This window comes from Myotis lucifugus, unplaced genomic scaffold (genome assembly GCF_000147115.1).
Source record: "Myotis lucifugus unplaced genomic scaffold, Myoluc2.0 scaffold_160, whole genome shotgun sequence".
Lineage (NCBI taxonomy): Eukaryota > Metazoa > Chordata > Mammalia > Chiroptera > Vespertilionidae > Myotis > Myotis lucifugus.
The window spans coordinates 1,225,148-1,235,340 of NW_005871208.1; the positions used below are offsets into that span (position 1 = coordinate 1,225,148).

At 51.2% G+C, this 10,193-nt stretch overlaps 1 protein-coding gene across 2 annotated transcripts; it reads right to left on the minus strand.

The window, feature by feature from the left end:
• Positions 1 to 247: 247 nt before the first annotated feature.
• LOC102435446 (keratin, type II cytoskeletal 72) lies at positions 248 to 9,279 on the minus strand. 2 transcript variants are annotated; one of them, XM_006095697.3, is made up of 9 exons: positions 8,821 to 9,279; positions 7,030 to 7,244; positions 5,919 to 5,979; positions 5,456 to 5,551; positions 4,734 to 4,898; positions 3,798 to 3,923; positions 2,186 to 2,406; positions 1,520 to 1,554; positions 248 to 798 (listed from the first exon to the last, which is right to left on the minus strand). In XM_006095697.3, the coding sequence occupies exons 1-9, from the start codon at positions 9,277 to 9,279 to the stop codon at positions 608 to 610; spliced, it is 1,569 nt and encodes a 522-aa protein (XP_006095759.1). In that variant the 3' UTR covers positions 248 to 607. The 2 variants fall into 2 exon arrangements, with proteins under 2 accessions (XP_006095759.1, XP_023615444.1); XM_023759676.1 differs by lacking the exon at positions 3,798 to 3,923.
• Between the last annotated feature and the right edge of the window lie 914 nt (positions 9,280 to 10,193).

Sequence of the window (10,193 nt, forward strand, 5' to 3'; positions counted from 1 at the left end):
ATTGTGGGGGAGCATTGGCAGGTAGGTTGGCCAGAGAGCGAGGAGGTGAAGGAAAAGAAGGACTGACCACTCCAGCAACGAGAGGCAGTTGTGTGGAACACTGGGTGCTTTTGAGAACCCGATGGAGAAGCCAGGCTTCAGTGTCAGGGACTCAGGAAAGCAAGAGTTAGACCAAGAGAAGTTAGAAGGGGCCATGCAGATGTTGGCATCCTGGACAACAGATTGACACTGAGAATCAAACAGCATTGAGCGTTTATTGCAGGGGAGGCAGAGAACTGGACACGACTCCAACCAGAGGGCAAAGAGGCCCTGGGCAATGAAGTCTCAAGGAAAGCACATGGGGGTAGAGGGGCTGGCAACTGGCCACAAGGAAGCGTGCTGAGTCTGCGTCTTGTCTCTGCATTTGGGGCAGCGACCCAGTGAGAGGTGGTCCAGGAGGAGGTTGCTGAGCGCACCCATGACTGGACTTCCCGCACAGGCGTGTCACCCAGCCCAGGACCACAGAGAGAGGGGAGGGGACTGGGATTGTGGTTACAGGGGCAGCACTTCCTGACTTGGGAAGGGTCGGAGGGAGAAGAGATGGATGGGGTCTGCAGCTTTCTGCCCTTCATCTGGAGGCCTTCTTTTTGGTTGCACAGCTGCTGCTGGAGGCTTTGGTGAGGGGATCCTTGAACTCGCTGCCACAGCTGCCTTTGGTTTTGAGTTCGGCCCCAGGTTTGTAGCTGTAACTGCTGGAGGCGCCGAAGCCCATGCTGAAGCCAGCCCCTCCAGCTCCGGCTCCCGTGTTGCTGATGACAGCTGCAATGGGCGAGAGGAGAACCCAGCCCCATCATCCGGGGCCCTCCCTTAGTTCTCTTCCCTATGGTGGCTTCACATTGAGACAGATTCTCTCTGTGTACATTTTTAGTGAACTGGAAGATTTTCATCAGCACTGTCCTTTTTGATGCACTTGGCCTTTTCCTGTTAGGTGTGTCACTCAGTCACTATCCGACTTTAAGCTTCTGCAGGTTCTACCAGTGAATTTGCCCACAGGAAGGGCCATAGGAAGAAAGGCCTTCCTGGAGGCCTGGGACTGCCAGGGTGTTTCTGCCTGTCATAAGACAGCACCTCCCCTCGCTTTCTCTAGTTTTTAAATCTGGAGGAGATTTTAGCTTTCTTTTTCATCATTTCCCTTTCAGGTTTCCCTCAATAACCTCTTGCTGTCATTCAGGGCTTTTTTTTGGGTCTGGCATCAGTAGAAATATAATGTAGCCATTAAGCATTATTCTTACAACAGACTCTTGGATTATACACTGTTGAGTATTATTTGATTTTCTAAGGCTATACTTGTATTTCATGATATTATTCTTTTTCTCCATCCACTGCTTCTCGTTGGTGACTAAAGCCAGCTCCCTTTTTGTGCCCCTAAGTCGGCCCTGACCCACTCTAGTATTCTGACTTCTCTTTGGTGTCATGGAATTAAAGGAACTTAGACTTGTGGTAGGTGACCAAGGGCAGGACTGGGCCTGTAGGTACTTACAGATGCTCACAGAATTTGGATATTCACCAGACATCCTGAAGAGGAAGAAGAAAAACAGATAAACCCTCAGTAAACCATCACCCCAAGGTTCCAGGGAGTCTCCTGTGAATGAGCCTCTCCTCTCAGAACATCCCACCTTCTACCCCATCCCAGACTTTTCTTCCCATACACCCCAGCGGGGCCTCTTCAGAAATGGAGAACCAAGATGAAAAATCTGCCACAAGGAGTCAGCACTCCATCAAAGTGGATTTGAGATTACCTGATATGTAAGATAATTGTGCCCCCACTGCCTTCTAGTTATGCCCTTGGTCTTAGACAAATAAGAGGAAGGAGCGCACATCCTCACTGGGCCCCAACTTTGCTAGAGTGACCTTGAAAGTGAATGACTCTTGGAGGTCATCCTGCACCACGAAGGGCCAAGTGATGCTCTGTTTCTCAAACGTTGCTGAATCAGTACTTCCTCTGCTCCCACTTCTTTGGGATATTTTATAACTCAGTTCTTCTTGCTGTCTAACTTCTTGCTGTCTTTTCTACGCAGCATGTTAAAGCCCATTTTCTATAAGATTTTACCTCAGTAGGACCTGAACAAAACCAAACTGTTTGCTTTCAATCTTCCTACTAATGCAAAGCGATAACTGGTCCAGACAAAAGATATCTGGCCCTCACCGGCACTCCTCGCCCTCCAGCAGCTTGCGGTAGGTGGCGATCTCCACATCCAGGGCCAGCTTTGTGCTCATCAGCTCCTGGTACTCGCGCAGCATCCGGGCCAGCTCCTCCTTGGCCTGGTTCAGGGCAGCTTCCAGCTCATCCAGCTTGGCCCGGGCGTCCTTCAAGGCACAGTCGCCCCGCTGCTCGGCATCAGCGATGGCCGTCTCCAGGTTGGAGCACTGAGGGGCAGATGAATTCATCTGAGATCCTGCTCAGACTACCTCCCTTCACTGGGTCCTGACTGACAGTAAATGCTTTGAGGTTGTCCTGGTTCCTCCACCTTTGCACATCACTAGAGGAGAATCTGTCCTTCCCCGACTTCAGGCACAGTGCACCCTAACTCATGCTGTGGCATGTGAAGGTGGAGCATCTCTACCACAGGATGGAGGAGGGAAAGGGCACCAAGAAGGTGGGCACCTGGCACGTGGCCCCTGCCCTCTCCCTCCTGGTCTGTAACATGGGCTATATGATTCTAATGCCAACCCAGAATAGTCTCTGGGTAGCTGACCTCAATGTTGCCTCACAGTGTAAAGGCTGTCTTGGGAGATCCTGTAAATCATGAAAAAAAAATTGAGGACTAATAGAGTTCCTATTAATAAAATGTCTGTCCAATAAACACTGAGAGTCTGGCCTCCAAAATTTTGCAGGCAATCATGCTACACGGCAACGCCTTAAACGATAACTGGCAGGTTTTACAAGCTGACAGACACCTGCGGTTGGGTGGAAATGTAACTTGCAGAAAGAAGCTGTAGGTGGGGCTCAGAGGCATCCATGTGAAAGCTGGGGAGGTGAGGGTGGCACGGGATGGGGAGCTTCTGGAGCCTTTAGTCAAGAGTGTGTGTTCTGGTCTCTTGGCTAAGGTTTTGGTGGGATCTAAGTGTCTGGCCTCTTTCTGGTGTGTCCCTTTCTCTGGAATCACATTTGTTTCACCCCAAGGACAGCAGCTGACCCTAAGGCCATGTGGAATTCTGGCCTGCTGTCCATCTGGTGTCACTCTCCTCTATCAGGTAGGCCCCCAATTCAGGTAGGCAAACACCCATTGCTTTTTGGGTGAGTGGCTAACAGCCACAGCGGAGACACCTAGGACCCAGCTGCCCGACCAGAAAAAAACATGTCCCATCTCAGAAGTGGGGCAGGCAAACCCAGAGCAGAGCCCTAAGCCAAGGCGAGGGTGGGAGGCTTTTAATCCCTGCTCTTCTCTAACATCCACTGCCCGATTCTCCTTCCTCCAGCAGATTCATCACATGAAACCTCCCAATGCCTTCCTTCTATCTACTGCACTGGGTCTAAACCCCACTGCCCAGCTTTGAAGGCACCTCTTCCCCTCTCCTTTCTGCCTCCCATCCCTGTGTAATCCCACCCCCTCAGGCAGCTCCAGCCCCTGGGGACTCCTACAGGACTTAGGGGGTGTGCAGCACACTGGGTGGATGCTTCCTCCTTCCATATTGGCTCAGACTATTCTCTCCTGATGAATTACAAATGCCTGAAGGAAGGACCTTTTCCATATTTGGTCCTATATAGATATTGATGTTCAGTTAACCCTGTAGCTGACTCATTGCATAGAACCCACCTGCTTCTTCACACTCGCTATCTCTGAGCGGATCCTCTGGATCAGGCGGTTGAGCTCTGAGATCTCAGCCTTGGTGAGGTTGAGGTCGTCCCCATGCTGACCCGCTGTGACCTGCAGCTCCTGGATCTGAAGTTGGGAGCAAGAGAAGAGGAACACAGGACAGTTGAGCATCCACCTTTTAGGGTGTTCAGCATGGAGAGGGAGGGCCACATGCCATTCTCATTATCCAAGCATCATAGACACAATCGAATCGAAAGAGGGAGGAGGGGAGAGAGATGGCAGAAGGGAAGGAGAGGAGCAGGAGAAAGACAGCTCTTTCCTTCTGGATAGAAAGGTCCTGCCCCATCAGCAGAATCCTTGGGCTCGCAAATGTGAGAGCCTTGGTGGAGTTCAAATTTCCTGTCCTTATTTTGACAAAGTTAGGGACAGGAAGAAAAGCCAAGGCATCTGGATTATCCACAGAAATGGTATCAGAGTCATGTCAGAACTGTGGCTGGTGTGGCCTCTGCTGTCAGTAAGGGTCATGGCAGGGGGAGGGCTAAGCTCCATATATGTCCCCAACTCATGCCAAGGCTGCAGTTGGGCTCTAGCCAGTTTGGCTCAGTGGATAGAGCATCTGCCTGCAGACTGAAGGATCCTGGGTTTGATTCTGGTCAAGGGCACATGCCTGGGTTGCAGGCTCAATCCCTAGTTCGGGGCATGTAGGAGGCAGCCGATCAATGATTCTCTCTCATCATTGATGTTTCTCTCTCTCCCTCTCTCTTCCTCTCTGGAATCAATAATTTTTTAACTGCAGTTGGCCTCCCTGATCCAAAGGGAGGCATTTCCACAGTCCCAACTGCAAGACAAAGGAGGTCTCCACCCAGCCTAAATACACATGCATGCACATACATGCACACATAATGAGAGGGCAGCACCTGTGGTCACTGGGCACACCTTGGTCTGGTACAGGGCCTCAGCCTCCGCCTTGCTCTTCAAGGCAATCTCCTCGTACTGGGCACGGACCTCGTCAATGATGCTGTCCAGGTTCAGGTCCCGGTTGTTGTCCATGGACAGGATGACAGATGTGTCACTGATGTGCGACTGGATCTGAGCGATCTCCTGGGAACAATTAGGGGAGTGGAGCCAGTTAAAGGCTCCCCCTGAGGGGAGCATGTCTCCTGATCCTCCCTGGTAAAACTGTCGCTGTCCCTTTCTGCCCTTCCTTAGCAGAGCCCAGCAGTGCCAGTGTCTGCGGGGTGTGAGATGCACGCATTGGGCTTTCAGCCTGTGTGGGACCATCCTCTCCACCATGGACTCAGGACTGCTCCCACCCCTATTTCACACTCTGCAGCAACATCCACCCTCCACCCATGCAATCAAGTCTAAACTCAGAGTGCTCTAGGGAGTTGCCAATGACCTTCCCTTCTCTAGGCCCCTCATGCTTTAGCACAGCTCAGATCTCTGAGACTGCAAATTCCTGGAAGACAAGAATAATTTTTTCTCCATCATGGTTTCCGCAAAACCCATCTCATAGTTCAGCACATAGTAGGACCTCAGCTGCACCGAGTTGAAAGGCTTCTCTGCCAGCCTTTGGTCCACACAACAATCTGGGCCAAGGGCCAGAAGCCACTTGTAAGAGGAGCAGACCACGCAAAGGAGGTCAGTGAGGTCCTTACCCCTTCGTAGAGGCACTTGAAGAATTTTATCTCATCTGTCAAGGAGTCCACCTTGGCCTGGAGCTCAACCTTGTTCATGTAGGCAGCATCCACGTCCTGGGGAACACAGAGAGCAGCCAGCTGACCCACCTCCCTCTCATCTTCCCTCCCTTTCTTCCTCCCTTCCTGCCATAAGAAGCCTCAGGTTCCCTACTCTCTCCACTCCCCTACCCCATGCTTCTCAGGGAGGCCCCATCCCTAAGAGCAAGCCAACTAATATGCAGTGCAATGGTGCACCAGAAGGGTAACAAATGCTGGGGTTTCAAACGGATGGATTCTGGGTGCAGCATATAAAAGACTTGGTGAAAAGAGCAGGAAAATTAGAATCCCAGTCATCCCTGCCCAAGGGACTAAGGTTCCTTTTCCTCAGCCAAGTCCTCAGAGAGCCCTCTAGGCTTCCTCCATCCCTTCCTGCTCCCCTTACCTTCTTGAGCATCACAAACTCATTCTCAGCAGTTGTGCGTCTGTTAATCTCCACCTCGTACCTGCGTGGAGCAAGAGAAAGGAGAGAGCACAGCCACTGGATAATTCAGTTCTGCAAATGCTCACTAAGCAGTTAGTGATCACCTCTGTGCTGAGAGCTGCGGGGCAGTGGTCTTCAAACTGAGGTCATGTACCCCTGGGGCATGCATAGCCTTCCTCATGGGAATGTGACAAGGACAGGCTAAAGGAATCAATTTCTAGCTCCTTAGTTCATATGCCGTCTGCCCTAAGATAGATCTGCCGGGGAGATCTATGAGGGAGATGTCATGCAGGTCCCACTGTCCCACCTCCCTTTCATAGCTGCCCCTCCCTGAGACAGCAGAAAGATGGACCCTCCTCCATCTGGCACCTTAGTAATGTGCACTAGCCCAGCATGCAAAACCTCACAGACACCAAACAAAACCTTATCCCACCTGTTTCCTATACATACCCTGTTCCAGGTGCAGCAAGGTCTTGGGAACAGGTGTTTGTATGGGGTGAGATGTTCTTAATACAGATATATTGTGGATTGGGGAGGTAAGAGTATTGATCATTCCACTTAAAGTTCTCACTATCTCATCCTTTACTATTGTCAAAGAATATATGATAGGACAATTGTGAGAGCAAACAACATAGAATGTTGGAGAAAATAATTAATGCTAGAATATGGCTTTTTTCATACACTTTAACATGAGCACATCTTTTCAGCTTTTATTACTTGCTAAGGCAAATCACTGACTGCCAGGAAGAAAAGTCTTGTTGGAGGCCTGAAGTAGTAATGTTAGTGAATGGGAATGCGATATTTTCTAAAACTGCCAGATTTTTCTAATTACACTGGATAAAACACAGAAAACAAATTATATTATTTATCTCAGATTTCATGTGTGTTATTCAAAAGATAATTGAAAACTTCTTTTTAACAACTTATGTTATGAAATAGTTGTCCTCCTGTCTGAATCTCTCTCCCTCCCTTACGAGAAAGAAAATTGCAATAGGATCAACAAAAGGTCCAAATCAAAACCTCATCTGTAATCAAGACCCTCCAGGGGCATAACCTCTGCCTTTCCACTCACCTGTTCTTGTAGTCCTCCACCAAATCCTGCATGTTCCTCAGCTCCGAGTCCAGCCTCACCCTGTCCCCCGACAGCGTCTCCAGCTGCTTCCGCAGGCTGCTGATGTAGCCCTCGTACACGGGCTCCAGGTTCTTTCTGCAGCTGTTCACATCCAGCTGCTGTAGCAGGCTCCACTTGGTCTCCAACACCTGGTTCTGCTGCTCCAGGAACCGCACCTGGAACCCAAAGATGGTCATGACCCAGAATCCCCATGCTGTTGACTCTCAAAAGTGGGGAGAGGGCTCCAGAAATCAGATGCAGTCATTCTAGTGTGGGGGTGGGGCAGGAAAGAGCAAGTCTCATTAGAGAGTAGATTCAGTCCGGGGGGGATCATGCCTATCTGGGTCTCTAGGACAAGAAATAAGATCCAGTCTAAGAGAAATCAGGAAGTGTTCTTAAGCAATGCTGTAACTGCCACCATGGTTATCATGTGATTGAGGGAGCTTCTTTTGCTATAAATGCTGGTGTTTTCAGAGTGGAAGGAAATGGGAGGCAGGAGAGAAACAATGACGGGGGGATGGCATTGGAAAGTCACTCCCATGGTTAGTATGTTCTGTCTCTTGTACAGCCTAAATGGCTCTTGATTGGCTTGTTTCTTTGGTTTTCAGAGTGGGCTATGACATCTTTACAAGCTTCTTTCCTACTCGACCAAAGGTTTCACATTTTGGGGGCTAAATAAGCTCAGGCACTCCGCTCCTCACCAGCATTCCTCTTCTCACCTATCTCTTTAGCTTGGGGGAGAGAAGGAAATATGCTAGGGAAGAACACACTTGGAGGAAGAAAATGGGATGGTAGCTCTGTGTTTTCTACTCCTGTCTTCTCTCCTCTAACTACTTCTTTCCTCTTCCCGAGCATAGTGGTGAGGGACAGGCTCTACTGCTGCCTGTTCTAGCAACTGGGGCGCTTTCTTAGCCTTCCTCTGTCTGAGTTTCCTCATCTGCGTGGCAGAAGGATAACAGAATCATGGTTTGCACGTTGATAAACAAGAACCACTTGGGACAGCACCAGGCACTGAGGCGTGTCAGCGATTGTTAGTATTATGTCCCCATCACTCACGCCCTAGACCTTCTGCTCCAGTTGGAGAGAAGAGAAGCCCATTCCCCATCTCCTCCCCATTCATTCGGGTCACTAGCTCAGAATCTCCAGAGATATCTTTCCTATCACCCGGATTTCTGGGTACCCTCCACACACATACAGAACACACACATATAACTTGACATGCCCTCTTTCTAAATATTCTCCCTCAGGCTCACCCTTCAAATTTCTGGGCCTTTTCAAACGTCTCCTCTAAAAACCATCCTAGCTTACAACTGTATCCCACTTCTTACCTTCCAAGTCCTTCCCCACTCACCAAGCATCATGTCCTGTGACACCCACTGGCCTCTGTCCCACTAGTGACCCTGTCCTGAATGTGTGTCCCCACCCTCTTGTCTGACATTGAGAGCCCTCAGATGGCCATTCCACTCTCCTCCTGCCCCAGACACCAACCCCCTTCCCAGGGTCTTCTCCCGCAAAGAAGGAATGAAGCTTTGGTTTATGGGGAGTGAATGCCTGCCACTGTTCGAAAGACAACCAATCATCCTCATCACAACCCTACTGGGTAAGAGCCACTCCTGTGCCCACTTCACAGATAAGGAAAGGGAGGCTCAGAGGACTAGCTAACTTGCCCAAGTTCCCACGCAGCTGTCAGTGGCAGAGGGAGCGTCCCTGTGTACAGCGGTTACCAACGCAGGAACGTGTCCCAGGACCCACCTTGTCAATGAAAGAGGCGAACTTGTTGTTCAGCGCCTTGATCTGCTCCCGCTCCTGGACACGCACTTTCTGAATCTTGGGGTCCAGCTCCACGTTGAGGGGGGCCAGGAGGCTCTTGTTGACGGTGACCTGGGGGATGCCACCTGGCGGGCACACAGAGGGACACGCAGGGCCCAGCCCGGCGCTGCCAAAGACCGTGCCCACAAAGCCCCCCAGGCGGCCGCCAGTGCCCGAACAGTGGCTCAGCGCGAAGGCGCCGCTCCGCCCCGCGGAGGCGCTCAGAGCCAGGCGCCTGCCGCCCCCCAGGCTGAAGAGGCTCCTGCTGCCGAAGGCGGTGGTGCCCTTGACGCCAGCCCTGAAGGAGGCGGAGCTGCTGCTCATCCTGCCTGAGATGACTGCTGAGCAGCCACTGAAGCCCAGGCGCTCGCTGCCGGGGAAAGAGTGCAGCTGCCGGCTCATGGTTGCAGGATGTGCTGTGGGGCGCGGGGCGGCAGGAGGCAGGAGAGGGAGCAGAGGGCACTGGACCTTCTATCCTGGCTCACCCCTTAAATAGCGCGGGCCTGCTGGATGGAGTCAGCCTAATTTGTAGGTCTGAAACATTATTTAGGTCATTGGGGGCCTCTTGGGTTCTTCATTTAGGAAATTACCATCCCCTATCTGAGATTTTTGTCTCTTCCTCCCTGAACCCCCCATAAACCCCCCATAAAATGCCCCAGAACCCTGCATTTGCTTTGCTCACCTCCTGCATTATAATAATTTAGCTGCCTTATCGCCACTTGCTGCCATCCAATTACTGGGGTTATCACAGCCAACATCTCCTGTGGAAGCTTCCAGCGGGTCTGGCGGCTCTGGATGTGTGGGGGGAAGAGAGAGGATCAGGGAAGCAGGCGTCCAGGCCGGTTCTGCTTCAGGACATGACCCGGGTCAAGAATATTCCAGCGAATCATCTTTAGCCTGTCCCCTGCTGCTTTCTTTGGGGTCTGGAGGAGGATGGCTCCGCCCTGAGTATGGGAAGGAAGCCGGGAGAGTTGAGACTTCCGTCCCATCTGCAAGGAACTCTCAGTCTGCTTGGGGGGGGACGGGGGCAGGACACAGTGAGAGACTTAGGTCACTGACAGCCTTGGTCACAAGTGCTGGGGTGACTTGGGTTCAGAGCTAACATGTTTCTCCAGAAAAACATTTCTGGAATAAGAGTGGGGAGATACTAGCTGGGGGGTGGGAAGAAGATGGCCTGGGAAAGCTTAGGAAGATGGTCTTTCCTGAGGTTGTTGGTTTTTTGGGGGGGGGGGGGCGGGGGGAGGTAGTTCTGAGTTCTTTAATAAGAGGAGAGGGATATTTATCCAATCCAAGGAACCTCTGATCAGGACATTTCC